At 39.4% G+C, this 22,608-nt stretch overlaps 1 protein-coding gene across 12 annotated transcripts in view; it reads right to left on the bottom strand.

Annotated features, from left to right (window-relative positions):
• SCUBE1 (signal peptide, CUB domain and EGF like domain containing 1) overlaps nt 1-22,608 on the bottom strand; it is a 297,457-nt gene that overhangs the window by 25,842 nt on the left and 249,007 nt on the right. For 8 of the 12 annotated variants that reach the window (XM_073316746.1, XM_073316792.1, XM_073316825.1 and 5 more), the window contains 7 exons: nt 16,925-17,047; nt 12,375-12,494; nt 10,569-10,661; nt 7,999-8,115; nt 5,251-5,409; nt 3,531-3,734; nt 2,286-2,447 (listed from right to left, as the gene is read on the bottom strand). In XM_073316746.1, the coding sequence (XP_073172847.1) occupies nt 2,286-2,447; nt 3,531-3,734; nt 5,251-5,409; nt 7,999-8,115; nt 10,569-10,661; nt 12,375-12,494; nt 16,925-17,047 (978 nt within the window). The remainder of the gene's footprint in view (nt 1-2,285; nt 2,448-3,530; nt 3,735-5,250; nt 5,410-7,998; nt 8,116-10,568; nt 10,662-12,374; nt 12,495-16,924; nt 17,048-22,608) is intronic. The other 4 variants (XM_073316756.1, XM_073316783.1, XM_073316815.1 and 1 more) reach the window with 1 other exon arrangement.

The following is a 22,608-nucleotide window of genomic DNA, read 5'->3' as shown; positions in this document are numbered from 1 at the left end:
TTCTTTTTGCAAATCCCCATGATGAAAATTGATCTTTTAATCCTAGTCTTTTCTCCCAGCCATCTTTTGATCCAGAACAATATTTTGTGTCTCACTTTATGAATACTTGACTTCTTCAGTAACCTCTTGTGCAGGCCCTTACAACAGTCTATTGGAAGGGAAAATAAATTATATTAATATCTTCTTTCCTTTATGCACTACTTTACTGACACGTTCAAAGAATTCTAAGAGGTTAGTGAGATACTCCCATTGACTTCAATGGGACCAGGATTTCACTCTTAGAGTGTCCCCCCCTCAACCCCTGGCTGAAATGCAATTGTACAAGAGGATTATTGTGCCATCAATTTCTGAGAAACGTCGTGATACTGATAGCTTGATGACAATTTTGCTTTGCTTTTTATGATTTTGGGGCTAGGTCCTCTGCTGATGTAAATTGGTATAGGTCCATTGGATTTAATGAGAAGAGGATCTGGCCCTTAGTGTGAAAATTCAGTACTTGTGAAACATGATGGAGTGACAGCCCAGGAGTCTTCCTTTTAGACACAGCAGAGGTACATTCTGAATACCAGCGGTGCCTGCTTTTTGACACAGCCACTAATACTGTGTCTCAGACCTGATCTGGAGACATGATCTATAGGCGTGAAAGAGCTATTCTGTCTCCATGCCTATTCAGTCCTTGGCTTCTTTGCTGAAATTGCCAGTAAAGTAGCCATATCATTAAATCTGTCATAATAATCGACCACCAGCACACCTCCAAATCACATGGAATTACCATCTTTGTTAAGCAGTAGGCATTGGTGTTTAAATAAGGCTAAAATTAGTTCCTTGGGAAATGCCCCACCTAAATAGATTTTCTCATTAAATAGAATGGATTACATTTATGTGAACTGCGCTGTAATTTAACTTCAGAATCACTTGCTTTCTTGCAACTTTAACATAGCTTTATGGTACAATATTCACCCCAAACTTCTAGCATACTTTTTATGCCTATATTGTAAAGACTGGGAGTTGGGGATTTTAGCTCATGCTAATGAGTTACTACAGTAATGCTGTTGAAGCCATGTACAAAAGTACCATTGATTAGAGCTGGCCAGTACATTTTCAGAGAAACATGGTTTCATTGAAATATGCTGTTTCATCAAAGACAAACTATTTCTTGGACATGTATTGATTCTGACAAAGTTTTTGATGGGACTCTCTGGTCACTTCTAGAGAGAGGAGAGATGGGTAAAGAATGGGGAACCTGACTTTTACAATCAGCCAACCTGTGGAACTCCTTACCAGAATGTTGTGAAGGCCAAGATTATAATAGGGTTCAAAAAAGAGCTAAAGTTCATGGAGGATAGGCCCGTCAATGGCTATAAACCAGCATGGGGAGGGATGGTGTCCCTAGCCTCTGTTTGCCAGAAGCTGGGAATGGGAGACAGGAGATGTATTGCTTGATGGTTACCTGTTCTCTTCATTCCTCCTGGGGCACTTGGCATTGGTCACTATCGAAAGATAGGTAGTGGGCTAGATGGACCTTTTATCTGACCCACTATGGCCGTTCTTATGTACATTGTGCTCATCCGTAACGAAATAAAGTAGAGAAAATGGTTTACATTTGTCTTTGAAAACAGTATAATATTTAAAGCTCTTTACAAACTTTAGCCAATTAAACTTCTCAACATCATTTGAAAGAGGTGAATGTTATCACTCCCAGTTTTACAGATGGGGGAATTTCAGCGATGGATGTTGTTACATGCCAGAGATCAGAGAGAAGAACAAACAGGATTAGAACTCATCAGTTTTTCATGCTGAGTGCAGTGCACAGATCACTGCAATGTGTCTTTCTCTGGGGTATGACTGCTGCTGATGACACAGAGGAGCCATAGACTCAGACTTCACCCCACAAAGGATTTCATCAGTATTATCATGCTGTGTACTTATCCCAGCCCAATGTAACCTATCCCTTTGGCTCATAATGTACCATGTCAATGGGCTCTGAGAAGGGAAGGTGTCTCCAGAGTTGCATGCCTGGCCAGAAGCAAAGTGCTCTGCTTGGTCTGCTCATTTGCCTACTACTCCCAAAATGCAGCTCCAGCTCACTTCTACTTGATAGCAATGCTCATGTGTGAACAACTGGAACAAACTGAAAGATTTTTTGGTATTACGTGTAAGTGTATCGAGTTCTTTTCTGTTAGCTTTCCAAGGCAGAATTGTGGAAGGCTTTCACCACTTTTAGCCTCCACACTTTGCTTGTTATTGGATCACACCTACTCCTTTTATAATCAAAGTAAACTCGCCTCCACACTCTGACACATTCCGTGCGCCTGCTATTCCCTGTCCGTCGTTACTTGGGCAAGGTTCACAAGAAAGTTGACCTTCTGTGTCTTGGTATGTTCCTGGTGAGCAAGGAAGGCACTGATTATGTTCTCCACTATAATAGGTTCCCATGCTGCAGGTAACTGAGGAAAGAAAAGCAGAATCTACTTAAGGACCTTCATTTTGATAATGTAGCTTTGCCTTCTTCGATTCACCCCACGATTACCAATGACACTTTGCAGATTTTGGGCCAATGGAACTAGGTCAATCAATGGAACTAGGTCAATTTACAACAGCTGAAAAGATTCATCCTGTATTGTTTAAACCATTAAATGATATTTTACTGCATTTGAACATTTATCAGACATATGCTTCCAAAAGAGTTAACTCAGTTTTAAAAAAATATGTTGTATTTACAGCAAAATGCTCTTTCATAATGGACGGAGAAATAAGTGAATTTTTCATTCATAGTAGATACATGTAAATGGTGATTTTATGGGAGTTGTAGACACAAGATCTACAGTCTGAGGACATGATCAGTTGACATAACGATGTTAAGGATTTCTCCAAAGGCAATGCATCCCATCTCATATTTTATACTTCCTGACAGTGACATGGTTTAACTGGCAACCATTCTAAACACATACATTAATCCACATTTTCCTACTGAAAAAGGATATTTCCTTAAACATTTTATAGCATTAGGTTTATGGGGTAAAGCTTAAGGGGTTGTTAGACTAGAATAGCTAAAATTTTCAACCCAGCCTCTAAATTGTAGTATGTGTGTGTGTGAACCAGGTAATCAGACATCTGTCAAATCCACATTTGCAAATTCTATTCTTTTTGAATGTAAACAACTGGCTGTGTAAAAGTTAACTGAAAAATGTATAGTTGGGTTTTGAAAATTTGACCCAAAGTAACTATAGTGGTGTGGTTAGCAGGAAAAAAAGTTGTATTATTGGTGAATTAGGAACATAGTGCCAAGAACTAGAGTAAAAGGGTTAGCACCAGCATCTGGCTAAAGTCTGGCAACTTGGAAAACAGATAAGCCAGACTATCCTTGTTCCACATAGAATTAGACCAGGGGAACCTGTTTTTGGTTTCTCTAGATTATCTAAGTATCTAACAAATTTACTATATGGCTTACTGTTGACCAGTTAATTTTAAGGGGTTTTTATTTTTGGGTGCTGTTGGTCGAATAGAATTCCAATTTTTCTGGGACTTACCACATTTTCCATCCTGCAGCACTTGCCCTGTACTGCATGCTTCATGTCCTTCAGTAGCCTTAGCTGGCTTATGAGCCACTTCGTACTCTGTCCCAGAAAACTGAATGTAAAATTGCTGTTTGTTAATAGATTTTCTCAATGTTTTGATTGCAGTTTGCAGCTTCTGCTCCATCCTTTTCCGCACACAGTCAAGGTTACAGGTGTCTAGGTGGGAAATAAGAAGAAAACTAGAAGCAACTGAGATTCATGTTTAAGCAGAGTTGCTTAGTAAAAAATTCTCAACCAGCAAAATTCTCTGGTACTTGGTCCACTTCTCTTTATACAGCAAGTTGCAAAAAAGTTGTATTTTTTTCTTTAAATGCTAGCATCAACTGGCTAACTGGCTGAGTTAGCTTTAGGCCGTCTGGAAGGGACAGTCAAGCACTCTGTGCTCTGGCAAACTAAACTTCCCGATCCATAACTGCACATGGAGCTCTGATCTTGCCTCAATCCTCGCATAAAAAGCTTCAAGTTTGGTTCTATTGACTTTCTATAGACAGGGATATAGTAAACACATCACATCAACTGGCAGAGCTAAGCTGGCATCAAGTGTGCATACCCTGCACTGTTATGGGTTATGGCAGTGACTATTGCTACGTGGATTCCTGGAGGTATTAGTAATTGTCCTCCACAGTGTATTTCCAAGGGTTTTATCCAGTTCAGTTCTAAAAGACTCAGATAGTGGGTTCTCCATAACTCTATTTGGAAATGTTAATCCATAGTTTAATAACACTCTGGAATATTGAAATATTTATGATAGCACAAATTTCTATTTGATTTTATATCATGATGAAAAGGAGTACTTGTGGCACCTTAGAGACTAACAAATTTATTTGAGCATAAGCTTTCGTGAGCTACAGCTCACTTCATCAGAAGCATGCAGTGGAAAACACAGTGGGGAGATTTACATACACAAAGAACATGAAACAATGGGTGTTACATTACACACTGTAACAAGAGTGATCAGGTAAGGTGAGCTATTACCAGCAGGAGAGTGGGGAGGAAAAAACCTTTTGTCAAGATAATCAAGGTGGGCCATTTCCAGCAGTTGACAAGAACATGTGAGGAACAGTAGGGGGAGAAATAAACATGGGGAAATAGTTTTACTTTGTGTAATGACACATCCACTCCCAGATGTTAGACCCTGGAGAGCCCTAAACAATTCTCCCCATCCTGAATCTTCTCCACATGGCTGGCACAATGTAGGTATGTTGAAATGCATGATAAAACATGTTTGATTTTCAGACTGGAGTTCAGCAATCTATATTCTAGGAGATGTCTTTGTAGCCGATGGTGTGAGACATCTCCTAAAAGGAAGCAGCAATGAGCCAATACTGTATCAATGAATGTATCTCTCATTAGTAGAGATTAATCCAAATCAAATACGAGGATCTAAATACTGCTGAACTTTGTAGAAGTTTGGCTCCAGATCCAATCTTTGGGCCCATCTGCAGCTATTAGCTGAATTTCATACTGCATTCTAGTCATCCTGACAGCAGAACTTCCACTGAAGTCAATGGAAGTTCTAAGTGGGGATGTGCTGTTCCATTATGGTTTGGGTAATGTGCTTTGTAGACAGGCCTGGTGAAACAGCAGCAGAGAAATACTGGCAACTGCTGATCACAGTGAGGCACTGCTATACAATTTCCCCACAGAACACCAGAAAAGATATTCCACACACCTGAGACTTCCTCAGATTTCATCTCCACTTCAAATTCGGCAGTGATATGGGACACTTCTTTCGATGGTGACTTGCGTCCCCGACGCTTTTTCTTGGAGGAATCACACTTGAGGTTCACAAAGGTCACCTGGCAGTTGTCTGTACAAGGGAATTGACCTCCTTTGCATAACAGAAGTGACATGGAAGAGAAATCAAGTAGCAAGGTAGCAAGTGAAAGCTGGTGTGTGATATTTCAGCTGGGTTAACATTAATGCTCTGGCAGATTTTGTAACATTCCACATGCATTGTTAGACATACCCTTATTTGTGTAATTTTTGCTTTGTGTAAGTGAGGGCAGGAAAAGAAGCCCATACAGCACAGACGATAGAATGGCAATGCTTAGCTGTGTGTTGATACTGTTTGTGTCTTTAATAATGATAATAAATATTTTCCACATACTCTGTCTAAGGCTATGGAAGCTCTTTTCAAACATTAGTTAAAAGTCAATGTTGTTATGCTTAGTTTATTGATGATTAAATTAAGTCAGAGTCTTCACTTGCATAATGTCACATTACAAGAGAGAGGCAGAGCAAAGACCAAATTTAGAAGTATGGCTTCCCACTTGTGTTCTAGCCACTCGGCAACATTGTGATTCTGTTCTAGCCACTTGGCAACATTTATATTGTGATAACCATACGTTATGTTATTCACGTAACTGAAGTAGCATAGCTTAGATCGATTTACCGCAGTAGTGTAGACAAGGCGTCAGTGTCACAGTAGCCTTTCCAGTGCTGTAGTGCACGACTCCACAACACCAAAGCCACCAAAAGTATTTCATTTTGGGTATGGTATTATATTATGTAATCTTATTGTGTAATCATACAATTGGTAGCATTAATTCAAGTCAGACAAAATTAGAGATACAAGGCAAATAGCTAGCAAAGTATAAAGCAAATACAGCCAAGAAAATACACTTACAATATGGGCTGAAAAAGAATTTCTGTGACTTTCAAAATGGTTTTGATAGCCAAACATTATAGAAAGAAAACAACCATCATGACAAAATAGCATTTTAAGCAATAGAATAATTACTTTACTGGTGCTTTGAAAATTAGAGAGAGGAGAATATTTACATTGTAGGTTAACATAAATTATTAAATTAAATGAAAAATAATCTTCAAATCCTATTATATTATTCTATTGTTTTTATTTAGGTTCATGTATGATTTTTTTTTAAATAAGGAAATTCCCAGACAAATCTATGTTAAAAGGGAATTAAGATTGAGAGTACATATCAGTAATTTAGAGTAAAATACATTCCTGGGATGTTGCAATTATACCAAAACTAAGCATTGTAAACCCAGGAAATTCAGAATTAACATATTTGGACTTCTTTTAAATTTAACTGTACGGTATGGAAATACACAATTAGGGCACCCAAACAACCTTAACTCTGCCCTGCAGTGACACTACAAGGAAAAAAGAAAAGAAAAAACCCTAACATATCTTTAAAAATAATTTGCCATAATCTACTCAGGGAAATCTACAAAAAACTCAAATCAGAAGCCTGTAATTGATGTGCAGGTAAAGTCCCAGGTCTATCTGTTGCAAAAGCATTCCAGACTAGGACCTCAATTGATAGGAGTGAAAGGCTATCTAGTTTGTGCAAGGCAAATGCCTGTTTTGACTTTACTTGACATCTCAAAGCTATGCCTTGGTATATGTAATTAAAAATGGTTAGATTTTTTTCACTTAAAACCTCTCTTTTCTGTTCAGCTTTGAAAGAGATGCTCAGGATGAACCTTTTCTGTGTTCCTATTAACAGCCTAGATTATTAAAGTGGAAACAAACAGTTCTCACAATCTACTTGCCATTTCACTATTTATGTTGTTTATTTACTTTTTGTCCTTCACTCTATTTGGGCACTCAGTCTAGAATGGTCAATCTCACTTTTGTATTTAGTCAGCTTCTCTTTCTTGATCCTATACTCACAATCGGATAACAATCCCACTCTACTGAGATTGCAGTTACTACATGGGAATGTTTAAATTATAAGAAAGAAAAACTTTAATTAAAGAATTCATGAAAATATTTATACTCATATCAAGATTTGTAAAAATCAAATGCTCGGACTTCATTTCTGATTTTGCCAAAATTAGAAATTATGTTTAACTCTCTCCACTTTCTTGATTCTTTTTGTAACACCATAGCCTAACGTTCCAGTATAAGGGAAGCAAACTGAAGACTGCATGGTATATTAGATTTATATTATAAGATTTCCTGTGCAGCTGCTGTCTCTAGTGTTTAGGTACAGCCCCCAGCACCATGAGACCCCAATCTTAGCATAATAAAATTAAATTAGTAATAATAATATGTCTTGCTATCATAAATTTTCTTTTAGAAATCTAATTCTAGGAAAGAAAAACAAATTTAGCTGACATGGTGTAATTCCACTTCCCCTTGGCCAGTAGCTACCCATCTCATGGGAATTCTATCACTGATGATGCTAGAAACTTAGCAAGACCACCTGAATTCATGAGATTTCTGCCATTTGGGGCCAATACCTGGCAAAAACAATGAAGTTTTCAGCACTGTCAAATCTAAAACCTAGCCCAATTCAGTTTGAATCTGAATCCTGGTCTGAACCTAACTAAGGTCCAAATCTGTAAACCATAACTTTCTCCATCTGCACAATAATCACAAGTTATTAAAACAAACTAAAAGAACCATTGGTGACTCTCTGCTTATGTGTTATGAGAAATGACATACCTATAACAGCTTGCTTGCCAACGTCTTTAATCTTTTCTTTGCTGCGAGGCCGTAAATGGCACTTTGCATCTTTAATTTTAAAGCGAGCTTTCTGCTTGATTGGTGGGGCTAATGAATCTGTTGAAATAAAATTAAAAGTTATAATTCCTAATGTAGTCTTAAAGGGCCCTGGCACCTATTTTTGAAATGAAGCTGTAGTCTTCTTGCAATATAAAGGAGAGACAGGACTCGAATCTATAACTCTTTATTTACCTTGTGTACATTCTATATGTGACTCTTGCATTCATTTCCATAAAACTACTTTTCCCACAAACAGATAAGAATAGTCTCAGGCTCACAGAGTCTCATCAGCCAATGAGAGTTTGTTCAGTGAGTGTGATTATACCCTGATATTCAGCGAGTGGGCAGAGATCTGAAGAAACTAACTGAACTGGCATTCTTCCTTGCAAGCTTACCTGTGCAGTCTTGGTGGTGTTTGGCTGAATTAATTTCTTACTCAGAATAAAACCAATTGCTGTAATTTTTCTAACTCAACTCCTGACTCCCCAAATTACTGAGGATTTGATTCCAATCTCATTTACGCTAATGTAAAATTAATTAAATGGAGTTACACTGTTGGCAGTTTAAAACTATCCCTTGCCTATATGGCAAAAAGAACTGCCTTTAAGTAGGTTTCAGAGTAGCAGCTGCGTTAGTCTGTATCCGCAAAAAGAAAAGGAGTACTTGTGGCACTTTAGAGACTAACCCATTTATTTGAGCATAAGCTTTCGTGAGCTACAGCTCACTTCATCGGATGCATGCAGTGGAAAATACAGTGGGGAGATTTATATACGGCAGAGAACATGAAACAATGGGTGTTACATTACACACTGTAACAAGAGTGATCGGGTAAGGTGAGCTATTACCAGCAGGAGAGCGGGCGGAGGGAGGGGGGACCTTTTGTCGTGATAATCAAGGTGGGCCATTTCCAGAGTTGACAAGAACGTGTGAGGAACAGTGTGTGTGTGTGTGTGGGGGGGGGAGATAAACATGGGGAAATAGTTTTACTTTGTGTAATGACAAAGCGTATATAAATCTCCCCACTGTATTTTCCACTGCATGCATCCGATGAAGTGAGCTCAAATAAATTTGTTGGTCTCTAAGGTGCCACAAGTGCTCCTTTTCTTTTTGCCTTTAAGTACTTTACTGAAGTCTGTGGCTCGCAAGCTCTATTCTCCCTCTTACACTCAAAACATATCTTGCAGTAGCAGCTGCTGATGTTAAATTTGCAGGACTCTGCAAATGTTGCTACACAACTCAGAATGACTGGAAAATGTAACAGTTCCTTGCCTTTCTAGCAACGATAACTCCCTTTGAACCATATAATTGTAGCTGAAAAACCTAGACCCAATCTCTCTCCTTCCCAGTCAGCACAGACTTCTTCTGATGAAAGCACTAACAGACAACACACTTCGAACCGACGCTAAGTCTCACGCATGCTCAGCAGTGCGCCACCCGCTTTTCCTGTAGCATCCCTTGTGCAACCTATTCGTTATCTACTTTAAATGTCCAATTTACATTTTAAAGGGATATCAGGCTTATCCACCTCCCCTCTGACAGGCAGCTCAGTTTTATTGCTCTGCTTATCCACATCCTACATCAACTAAGCTCATACCCCCACACCTCCCAATATACATTCTGTATACATAAAATCTTTATTTATAAAACTGGAAAATACAACCAGAAGATTAATCAAGTCTCCATTCAAGGAAAATAAGCAGTGAAATATCTAGCATCTTGAAAACTTAACATCAGCAGATGCTTATAGTTAGTTGTCCGATGCTTCCCATGCTAACATCCTGTTTTCAATTGCTTATAACTTAGCTGAACTTTAACCACTGGGGCTGAAATTTTCTATGTGGGATGTCTGCCTCAGACTGGCTTATTTTGAAAAGTTTTAGCAAAAATAGTTCAGCCATTTTGGAGAACAAGATTAGGGAAAAATATATTTGCCCATGTTAAACAAATTTTTACAGCCATTTTGTTGAGAAGCTCTGGCACCTCCATGCTCTGGAGCTGGGATTTAAAATTTAGTGCGAGGGTGGGGGTACACCCTGGTGCCAAGAGTGTGCCTTTTATTGCCCTTGTGAAAATTTGCCCAAATTTGGCCACCTTACAAAATGCAGTTTGCACATGCTCAGTTAGAGACCTGTTAGAATTTGGCAGCTACATTCTCAAAAATTCCATCCTCATGAACATGGTCCAGCCCCTCAAAACTCCTCTATGTCAACTGGACTGTGCATGTGCCATACCCCCCCAACTGACTGAACATATTCCTGCCCAGGATCACAAGAAACAATAGTATGTGATCACGTAGCTAAAGATGGGAATCCTAATGCATATTCATAAGGGGGCCTAAGGGCTTGCACAAACAACCTTAATTCTGGCATTTCCTAACTTTTGAGTGCTCAACTTTCAACCCTAACATTCTTTTAAAATACTTTTTTGGATGTTATTTATAGTTATGTATCTATCAATATCTAGATATATTAGACCTACATGTGCGCACACATGAATTGTGTGGTACCTACCTGCACAACTGGGAAGTGTTGTGTTGCGTTTCTGCTGGGCTTTGCCTTGCTGTACTGGAACTCCACAGCTCAGTGTGTAACTATTCTCTGAATCTGAACAGAAATGAAAACGTGGATGCAGAGTGAGGCATATGCAAAAAATCCTTTCTGACACATTCCCCTCACTCTTCACTAATCAGCACTAACACGCAATTTTTGAATAATCACATCAATTATCTACTTTGTGTGTCTGATTAACATTTGAAAGGGTTGAATGGACTTGGGTTTGCCAAAGTCTACCTGTTTCCTATTGTTGACTACAAACTTTATGTTCTTCTATCACTGGAATTCCACATCTTATACACAAGGGGGGATGCTAACCATGAATCATTTAAGGGCAATGATCAGCAAATACTTTATTGCATTTTTACCTCACAGTCACTGGGCTTTGATAATCTCACTTAATTCATAAATACATTACATGCTTTACTGAGTAATTTTAATTTCAGCATTTTGATGGAACTTTTAAAAGAAAAATATAAAACACGTAGGGCCATAAATAGGGCTTATTCACTGCATGGTCAAAACTGTGCATTTGTGTGCACAAATTAGGTAAAGAGTTTCACCTATCTCTGCTAGACTGATAATAAAACTAGAATCTCTGCACAGCATTTAATAGTACCAAAAGCAAATACAAAAGGACCATATTGTATATAAATCTTTGAAGGGGAGAGAGAAGATATAGGAATAGTTAATATTAAATTAAAAAAAAACCTATGTAGCGAACCGGAATCTGTAGTAAGTGATACAGCAAAATATAGGCAAAAAAGATGAGGTAACTGGTCGTGCATGTATAATTGAGATGCAGCCAGACTAGTTTTGTAACAGTTGATTCTAGCCTCATAGTTGATGTAGCAAATAACACAGTTAAGGATGGGTTTGTTGCCATGCAGTTTATTTTCAGTCTCAAGTGTAGGAAGCCTTCTGCCACAAAACTAGATCTGATAGAGAATGTCCATTTGTTGTATGTGTCTCAGGATAAAGTTAAGGTGAGGTAAGTGCTCTGTTCAGCTATCCCATTGCTCTGCCAAGTCCCTGTGTGAGCAATGAAATTCTTTGCTGTTTGGTCCTGGAGTTTAAGTTGTTCATTATGACCTACAATACCCTAATTAGCCAGGAACTTGCCTGAGACCTCCTTTCTCTCCATGACATATTGCCACTGTTGGGCTGCTGGCAGGGTGTGTGCATGAGGGCCCTGCTTCTTTGGAATTCACTCCCAATCCTTGTCCAACTACCCAACTAGGCTGACTTGAAGGATATAAGGTACAGTCCCTCTTTCTAAGCAGATATCTGGGGAAGGCTGAGGTGGCTCTACTGCTCTTGTGAAGAGCTGGCTGGAATTTGCTGAAATTAATGATTTCGTTTGTTCAAGTTTCCGGAATTTGCTGAATTGATACTTTAATTTAGTCAAGTTTCTCGTTAGCATTGTATCCTAGATAATGCATTAGTCCTTCACAGCCTTTCACTATATTTTAGTACTTCTTTTAGTGGTTTTTCAAATGTCACCTATATTTAATTAAGTAGGGCTCAATCCTGCAATGAGAATTGGGGGTGCTTAGCAAGTCACAGGATCAGGCCCTTAGAACGGGCTGTAACAGTCTTCAATGAACATTTGCACATGTACTTTAATCGGCAAGTAATATTTTCCCCCTTGTATTTGTTCACAGTAAAAACTTAATGAAAGCGTTATGAATACAATAAAAGAAAAAAGAAAACAAGGTCTCCTTATGTGCAGAAGTAGATATGAAAATGCGACATTGTACCAACCTGGAACAAAAAGTGTCTTGGAAGGGCATGACAAAAAGCAGCTCTCTATTCCTCCTGATTTACTACAGATGAGTTGAGCCTTAGGAGCTGGTTTGGCATTTGGGAGGCATTTCACCATCTCTGAGGAAGAAGAAATAAAAAAATATCAGCCTGACAGCCTTAATAGGCTGCTCCCTGGCCACAGCAAACCATCATATTACTAGCAGAGAGAGGCATGAGCACTCATTCATGTCCAAGCATCCCGAAGCTTTGTGTATGCTGGGGGGAGAATATCTGGTATCTGAACTTGGATCTGGACTTAAAGTTTGCGCCTGGCTCATATCTTTATAATAAGCTGAGCCCAAACTCTGCATCAGAAAATCCCCCAATACTGGAATGCTCCAAATCCAGATCTAGATTTTGAAGCTCGGGTGCACTGCTCGTTATTAGAGCAATTCAGTGCAAAATCTAGTCACAGAAGTGGGTGGGTAATAGTATTCATATGAGATCCCTTGCCTTTCTTTCAGTAATATTACCCTATTCATGGTGTACCATGGCTCCCACTGCAACAACAAACAGGGGAGTCACTCTCACTAAAACTTTTTTATTGAAATTCTTGACAGAGTAATGTTTCCCATTTCCCATCTCCAGCTCTCACTGACTATGCTCCCAGCACCTCTTTCTTTTTAATTCCAGCCCTCAACTTCTTCAGCTTGGAACAGAAAACCTCCAAGAGGGCTAAGATGTTTCAGGAAGTACTAGGGGTGAGTCAAGCTTCCCCCTGAACCAATGCCCCAGCACAATGCTTTGAAGAGACACTGTGCTACAGAACGGGACATATTTCAGATGTCACCCAAATAGAAGTTCTGACCACTTCGTATCAGTATAAGTACCCCTGGCACGTGCTTTTAGAGAAGTGTAACTCTTGTGCTCTGGAAGCATGCCAATAAATTGTAATTCCTACCTAAATCCCGCCCCCCAACCCCGCCAGTTTCTTTACAGGAGAAAGGCAGAGTCTTCTGTAGTGTTTAGTTTAATAACTGCTAATTAAAGTTTAATTTGAATAAGGTATTCCTCATTTCCCATCCTGAACTGTTATGCAATTTTACTGTGAGCTGTTGAATAATTTCTGGGATTCAGCGCAGAAGTGACTGCATGTCAGTAATGGATTAAGTGACCCTATTAAAAGATTTAAATTGAAATCCCTTGAGATGGAAGGAACTATTTTAAACATAAATCATTATTATAAATGTAAATTACAGTTATGTGCATTTCTCATCTGTAGCCACTAGGTGTCATCAGTATCCACACCAACGTTATGATACCTAAACACTTTTCTTTTGCTCTCTTTTATAACCTATATTTTGTTTGAACTAAGGAGTTGAAGGGTTGTTAGGCCCTTCTTCAAGCAGATATTAAAGGGTAAAGTGGGTTTTCAAACTACATCAAGTTTTTGTATGGCTAATCTTGCTTAAAATGTACACAAAATCAGCGGGGACATATATGGGTATGTGTACACTGCCATCAGAGTGATGACCGTGGCATGGGTTGGAATACCCATGCTGACATGGCTAAAAATAGCAGTGAAGATACAGCAGCACCAACCCTGATGCAAGCTAGCAATGTGTGTACTCACAGGATCCCTGGTGGGATTGCACAGCTAGCTCTGAAGCCCGTGCTGCTGCATCTTCACTATTATTTTTAACCCTGCTAGCTAGAATAAAGTTAGCACAGGTATATCAACCCGTGCTGCAATCAATGTAGCCCTATGTCTCTGAGGCCACTTTCTCCTGATTAGTTTCCTGACATACCTCATTAGACGGTTCTTGCTTTATAAGATCCCATTGGCTGAACCCTGCTTTCCTTCCTGCTGGTCTCCAACACCGCAACTATACTGCTTTGTGTGCTTTGACACTGTGGGTCTAGAAGTTCACCACATAACAGCAGCGACTGGGAGTTTTGAACTGCAGCATCAAAACCCAATGGAATGACAGCCATGCCAGTCTGGGATCCACCCGTGCTAGTCTGCCAGGTTCAAAACTAAGCAGGGCCCAGATAAAATAGACCAATTAAAATGGATTAGTTGAACAATCTTGGCTGGCTTGTGCTGAGTAAAATGGGACCACGGGTTAGAGCAAGGGTTCTGGGACAGAGTCCAGATATCTGCATTATATTGCTGGCTTCACTGATCTATTTTGTAAATGTTTGTTAGTCCCTTCAACCTCTCTTGATTTCTGAATCTGGAATAAGGGAATAATCATACTTATCTCCCTCACAGGACTGTTTTGATGCTTAATTGAGTAAAGTTTGTAAAACACTGAGATCTCCAGACTGAGAAGATTATAGAATACAAACTGTTACTATTGAGCAAAAGAGGATTCTGTAGTTTGAATGTTCATGAGTTACTTAGCATTCACTATCATTAGATCATCTCATCCTCCACCTCCTGATGCTCATATATTCTCAGGTTGTAACAGTAGTTTATAACATAGTTTTCGCCACACTATGCTGGTAAAAAACAAGGAGATCAGCAGAAAGATTATGCTCATAGTAATCCTTGTTAGAAATATAGGGAAGAGATCTTTGTCCAACAAATAATGATGGACAACATCCGTCAAGAAGAAAATTTTATTTTTAGTCTTCCAACAAGGTATTACAAAGAATAAAGAAAAATTTATGACTATGAAAATACTCTTAACAGAGCCTTTTATTGTGGGAACAATTTTTTTTCTATACAATGAGGGGGAATACAATATAATATATTATTGGTGTAATTATATACTAAATCTCAAAAGATTATCATTCCTGTTGTTAGTTTATGGCTCACTTCTGAGGACTAGTTTGTACAGTGGCAGGGTGACAATTTAGATGATCTAGAAAGAATTTTCCATCTCTAGTTCCTGTAACAATACTTAGCTTTTATACAGCACTTTTCTTCTATACATCAGAAAGAACTTTACAAAGAAAAGTGGGGAAACTGAGGCACAGAATGGTGCGGTGACTTGGCTGTGATCACAGAGAAAGCCAGGGGCAGAGTTGGAAACAGAACACAATCCCCTCATTTCCAGCCCAGTGTTTTATCCACTTGACCAAACTGCCTTCCCTAGATAGATGGGTAGATTCTATAAAGTAAACTTCCTTATCTATTGTTTTATCTGGCTATCAGTACATGCTTGGCAATTATATTAATTCCTAGCAGTTTTAAATCTAAACACAGGTTTGGGTTAAATGATTTCTAAAATGTCAGCTCCATCATTTAAAAAATATAATTCCTATGACATTGGCAGAACGGGGCAGATGACGTCTGTTTTGTATGATAGGGAAATATTGTGGAATGTCAACATGACTTCACTTTGTTATTCTTCAATGTTTTTATTAGCTATCCATCTCTGTGCCTTTTCCTTAGGCACTGCCTGTTTTATAAGCCAGTTGAGTCACTGTACTTGAAGCATGGTGGCATTTCATGCATCAGATATACTGAACTCATATTACGCTTTATTTTAGCCAAAAGGCCAAGGAGCAGTCAGGCAGTTGGGAAGAATCTCTGTTTTCAGAGGTTTCTAGGCTGGCTTCAAAGATCCACTCTGGAATGGAAGTGGGAAGACAAGATCTCAGTGCAGGAGTGATGTCTGGCCATAATCCTGCAAACACGAATGCATGGGAGTAGTCTCGTAGGGAGATTACTCAGAGGAAGTTATACACATGCCTAAGTATTTGTAGTTTGTTCTTTGGTGTGTGTATGTAAATTCTTCTCCTCACAAAGTCTGCTCTGTTATTTTAAATAATAAAAAGTATAACAAAACAAAACAGCCCCAAAGGTCAGACTAGTGTCTCTATGGCTTGTGGCCTCAGGCATTCATGGTCAACCTTTTCTTGGAGAGACTTCCCCTAGGGATAAGAGGAAGTTCAGGCTATGTGTCCATTCCATCACTGACTTCTGTCAATTAATGCTTATTAGTGTTAGCGGTGGTTGCCATTTTGTGATGTGGACATGTCCTTTAGAAACTGATAGGATATAATCAATTGATATCACACAGGCCACTACAGAGCCTTAAATAAAATCAACCTTTAGGGTTATAATGTGCTGCTGTTTTAAACACATGGCAGACCCTGTGGTCCTCACTAAGCCAGAACACTGACTGGAGTAAGTGGGTGTTATGGCTGAATGAGGAGTGCAGGAGCAGGCCCAAATATAGCTATCAGAAGGTGCTCAGGTAAAAAGAGTTTTACCATTGTTAATGATAGGTTAACCTAACAAAACACCACCCACTTCAGAAATATGTAAATCAAATGAAAATACGTTTAAGAGATAGTGCCAGAAGACTTTGTCCCAGCACAGCAGTTTCTGTTGTGTTTAAAATTAGACCCATAATGCTGCAAAACACAAGAAAAAGACCTGGATGTGGCTGTAATAGAAGTTTATCATGCAGTACCTGACTACACACACTGAGTGTCAGACTCCAATGTGGTCCATCAAAAATAGGTTTCTATTTCTGACCTTTCCAAGTTATTGTACCCAAGTGGAAAACGGGCAAGACGCAATCACATGAAAGTAAAAGTTACTTACTTACCAACACAGTCCTTTTTATTCCAGTGTAGCTTCTTTCCAGGTGGACAGACGCACTCATAGCTCCCCATTGTATTAATGCACCCATAGTCGCAGCTACCGTTGTTGATGCTACATTCATCAACATCTGAAAATATATTTAAACAGGTCAGTATAGTATTATACACTATGTAATACATACACATATATTGTGTACTAAACACATACTGCGCATAAGCCCGTATGTCTCTATTATACATGTCATATAGACGTGTATTCATATCATAATTATATATAAATATGTATAATGCAGACAGCAAAACATTTTAGTGCAAAGAATATTTGAGTATCCTTATACAGACACTCACACAGCCCCTAATCCTGCAAAGACGTATGCATGTGCTTAAATTTACCTACTATAACTGGTCACACTAAAATTCATGGAATTACTCACAATACATAAAGCAGATGTGTAACTCACTGCAGGATTGGAACCATAATGCATATTGTACGATACTGATAACTTCAAAGCAGTACATCTCTGTGAGATTTAATTATTTTGACTTATCAGAAAGATACATTATTCATAATGTAAGTGTATAATATAGAGGAACAGAACTTATGTTTTAAAAGATGGATTACGATTAAGGGAGAAAATGCATATTTGATGGGAATGGGTATATTAAGCATAATTTGTTTAGTCTACTGCTCAGATGGTATTAATGAAAAGAAGGAGTCTTGTTATAGCAGGCAAAGCAATTACCAAAAATGTGTCAACTGATATTCCAGTAAAAGGCTTTAAACTTTAGAAATATTTGTTCAGAATTAAGCATTACTTGTTTAATTTACTCAATCAGCGTTTATGTAAGATTTCATTTATATCCTGGAATAATACATAGTAAAAGTATTCAGTGCTGTTGCAGCCATTGCCTGTATGAGCTTGAAAATAGACCCAGCTTTGAAATTAATTCAGTGATCATAATGTATGGTTGTTCCTAGACAGAAAAGTAAGTTTGGTTTTGGCCAGTATAAACCCATTATTCTGCAGTCATAAGGTAGTTAACAGTATATTCAGTGCTGTGTTGCCAACTCTCATGATTTTATTGCAAGTCTTGTGCTATCTGGTGTTTTTCTTCAAGCCCCAGATGTTGGAATCAAGAGACTGCATGAAAATCTTAGCTTTCATTTTTTTTTAAAAAGTAAAGTTTCTAACCTCCATGGTTGTAAAGAAAAGCTGAGAAATATGAAGCAACTATGTCATAGAGGCTTAGAAAAAACAAACAACCCTGTCTCAGGAGATTTTTCTAAATTAATAATTGCATGATTTTGTAGGGCCTGACATAAGATTTTTGAATGTTTGGGGTTGGCAATACTCAAAAGTGAAATGCCAGCTCCCTGGCTCCCTGCCTGCCTGGAAGGCTCTTGTCAGTTTCACTTTTTGCCAGTAAAGCTGAGAAAAGCTTTCCTTGAGGGCTGTGGAGGCTGCACGCCCTGACTCTCTGTTTCTTCCCAGCTTCAGGAACTGGAGGGGCAGAGAGCTCTGGAGTGATCTGACTCACCTGCATGGCAGTGGCTCTCTGCCTTTCTGGCCCTGGAACTGGGGGAAAGGGTGGATGGGGAGTCTGGGCACCCCAGCTCCCTGCATCTCCAGACTGGAACAGGAAGGTTCATGTCAGTTTCACAAAGGAAATTTCACAAAGGAAATGGACAAGATCCTTTCAGGAGAGCAGCTGGGAAGTTGAAAAATTCTGTTTTGGTTCTTCTGAAGTGGAATTTCTCTCAAAACCCTTCCCATGAAAAATTTAATATTTTGGAATTTTGACCCAACTGGGGATGAACATTTTTCAAAAACATTATTTTTTTTTGTGGGAAGGGATTTTTATTTTCTGGCCAGCTCCAAAAAAGACTCCTGGTTTCAAAGGTGCTGGATACTTGTAGCTTTTGTTGACTTCTATAGGCCTACTTGCATGACTAACTACATATCGTGAGGAGGGTTTGCACAGTCAGGCAGTGTCAGATTAAGGGTTATGAAAAATATACACTTTTAGTACAGATGGCCTTTACTGTAACATATGCTTCTAGCAGAGCTCCAGTGAGAGCAATAAGGGTTGTGCATGCGGATGGAGGGCATGCTATGGCCCATAATGCGGTGTGACAAAGCTCTGTCCTTGCCTCTGTGGGTCCTGCGTTTCCTGGTGGATTTTGCTAGCCTCAGAGGCTCACTGTGACCCTCCACATAACCCTTCTCTCTCTAGAGACAAGGGTCACAGTCTACTGAGGCATTTTCATCATAAGCCAGTGAGGGAGGTGAGGAGAAGTTATCCTTCCTCTCTGTTGTCTCCCAGTCTCAGTGATTAATCGGGGGCAAAGGAGGGCCCCGGTCCACCCTCTACTCCAGGCTCCCAGCCCAGGGACCCTAATAGTATCAGCTATGGTAGCTGACCTTTTAGAAACATGACATGTACAATTCCCTGGGCTACTTACCCCAAAGCAGCCCTCACTTCCTCAGGCTCCACTTCACCCTTACCTCAGGGCCTCCTTCCTTGTGCCTGATATGGTGTGTGCTACTCAGTCTCTCCAACAGCCCAACTTCCTCCCACAGCTCCTGACATGCACATCCACCTGACTCACTGGGAGGCTTTTAACTAGTTTTAGCCAGCCCCTGATTGGCTTCAGGTGTCCCAATCAACCTAGCATTCTCCCTGCCTTCTGGAAAGTTCTTAATTGGCCCCAGGTGTCTTAATTGACCTGGAGCAGCTGCCATTTCACTTATCCTGGTACCAGGGATTTGTTTAGCCTGGAGCTAATATATCTATCTCCCACTACTTTTCTATAGCCATCTGGCCTTGCCCCGTCACAGTGGGCACTCCCTTTCATTATTAGATGCTACTAAAGAGAGAGAGAAAAAATAAGACTGAACTAGTTTGGAACAAATAGAATCCTGCCAATTCCCTGCCTCAGATAACACAAATTAAAAAGGTTTCAGAGTAACAGCCGTGTTAGTCTGTATTCGCAAAAAGAAAAGGAGTACTTGTGGTACCTTAGAGACTAACCAATTTATTAGAGCATAAGCTTTCGTGAGCTGTAGCTCACGAAAGCTTATGCTCTAATAAATTGGTTAGTCTCTAAGGTACCACAAGTACTCCTTTTCTTTTTACAAATTAAAAAGTTTATTAAGAACCAAACTTGAATTGAACCTTTTTGAGGTTCTGAAATATTTCCCCCAAGTCGTCTGAACTTTCATTTCTGCTCTGTGACACATAGACTATACGCACCATGATTTATTTATTCTATCATAAACATTCTTCTCCAGGAACAGATTAAACCTAATGACATAGGTCTGAGCTGCAAAGCTCAGCTCCAGATCAGGATCTGAACAAGGGTAGATTCAGATCTGAGATTTTGGTTCTGCCCATTATGGAAATAAGGCCAGCCATGATATTTGGATCTGAAATCAGTCTTGCCCAAAGTTTATGGGTATTTGGATCTAGGGTTTGGGTCATGACCCATCCCTTATTAAAAAACAACTCTTTCAACCAAAACTTTGGAGTCTCCAGACAATATGCATCTCCTCTTCACTCCCTAACTGGCATAGATCCTCACAGCCCTCAGACCTGATCTTGCTTCTACAACTCCTCTCAAGTGGACTTTTCTTCCCAGTTCCTCCGCCCAGATGAACTCCTTGTACTTCTCTCACCCAGTTCCTGGATAGTTTTGCTATCTCATTAATTCACAGCATACATATGCTTTCTCCTCCTAGATAAGTAAGACATGGATATCATAAGTGGAGGTCTCAGTTTAACCCCACAAAAGCTGGGGAATTCAGAATTCAGACAGAAACAATGGGTCAAATTCTGCCTCAGTTACTCCTGTATGTATCAGCTTCAAACTGAGTTGTATGATCATTTAATCAACATCAGAATTTAACCCAATATCTTTGGTTTGCCCCATTATCCATTACCAGTGACAGACCTTGCTAGTAATATGTGGGGGAAAATCTTACATACAGTATTCATGTACCTCAGAATGGTGAACTCTTAGAGCCAGATTCTGCTCTCAGTAACTCCACTGGACTAAATGGACTTATCCTGGTTTTATGCTGATCAGCGTGTGACTGAGAGCAGAATTTGTCTCTGAACACTTTGCTTTTGTGGGTTTAAATTTAGACCCTTAAGATTATCTGAATATGCTTTTGTTTATAGCTTAATACACATTTTACTCAGCTTACACTTTGCATAATGTCAGGGTTCCCTGGCAAAAACACCAAACTCTATTTTCAAACAAAACTTATTAGTTTTAAAGTAAAAAGAATGAATGGAAAATTCCTTTTGAACCTCAGTCTTTTCTAACTTTAATTTAGATTTAAGGCTGTAGGATGGAACGAATGGACTCTCATATATTGTGTGTTTACACTGTATTTTTATAATGCTGATCTGACTAGTTAAAAGCATCATTCAGAAGAAATACACTTAACATGTTCCACAAGAAAAACTATTGTTTTCCTTTGACCAGTATTTTTAAATGTTCAGGTAGGAGACCACAGAAATGCCTTAGAGTATGTCTGTGTTGCAGTTAAAAATCCGCAGCTGGCTTGTGACAGCCAACTCGGGCTCATGGGGCTTGGGCTGCGGGGCTGTTTAACTGCAGTGTAGACTTCCAGGCTTGGGCGGGAGCCCAACTCTAGGACCCTGTGAAGTGGGAGGGTCCCAGAGCTCAGACTGCCATTAAACATACCCGCAGCCTGAGACCCATGAGCCCAAGTCGGCGGGCACAAATCAGCTGCGGGTGTCTAATTGCAGTGTAGACATACCCTCAGAGCGATGGTATGTACTGTGATACAGCTGCTGCGCAGTGGACTTAAATTCAAAAGTGGACATGAAATTCTCCATTCCTGACCATGCTGAGGTTGTTCCTATAGCAAAATTTATACAGTACATGCTATGTGAGGAAAAATGGCCACATGGCTATGATGCTGTCAAAACACCTTGTCAGATGATCTGCCAAATACCACTAGAAATTCCATACCCTGATCCAAATTACCAGCAGTTATGAATTAGATGTAAGAGATAGGTGTGTTTCATTAAGCATGGGACTGGGAATGAGTACACCTGATTTCTAGTCCTGACTCAAGAAACCTTTAGCAAGTCACAGAAGCTATCTGCCTCAGTTTCCCCATATATAAAATGGGGATTCTACTAACTTTTCTAACTCGAAGAGGAGGATTAATTAGATAATGTACGTAAAATGCTTTGGACAATATTTTGAATGTGGACAATATTTTGTAAGTGCTATGCATTAATAGCGAGGGGCAAAGGGCCAGATTTAAATTAACCAACTAATTAAGAATACATTGAAGGTAGTCTGATATAAATGGGGTGTTTTTATTTGTTTAAAAACAACAGAACTATTATATGTAATGATGTAGGTAAGAATACCATCCCTCTCCTATACCTTTGTATGTTGCTTGTCATCTGAGGTCCTGATCCTGCAAATACATGCATGATTCCCATCATGGGTTAAAAAGAGTTAAAGGCCAGTGAGCTATATTTATTACATCTGTGCTGCAAATAATTAGTTGCTTTTCAGACAACAAGGGCAGGACTAAGACGAGTCAGGTGACACTTGGGCCTTATAAAAGGCAGAGAGAGTTCACAGGGATGAGAAAGGCTCCTGGGAAGGGTCTAGAGCTAGGGTCTGCAGGAGACCAGA

The sequence above is a fragment of the Lepidochelys kempii genome, chromosome 1 (genome assembly GCF_965140265.1).
Source record: "Lepidochelys kempii isolate rLepKem1 chromosome 1, rLepKem1.hap2, whole genome shotgun sequence".
Lineage (NCBI taxonomy): Eukaryota > Metazoa > Chordata > Testudines > Cheloniidae > Lepidochelys > Lepidochelys kempii.
The sequence above is the reverse complement of the archived record's forward strand: the minus strand, read 5'-3'. Positions and strand labels throughout refer to the sequence as shown.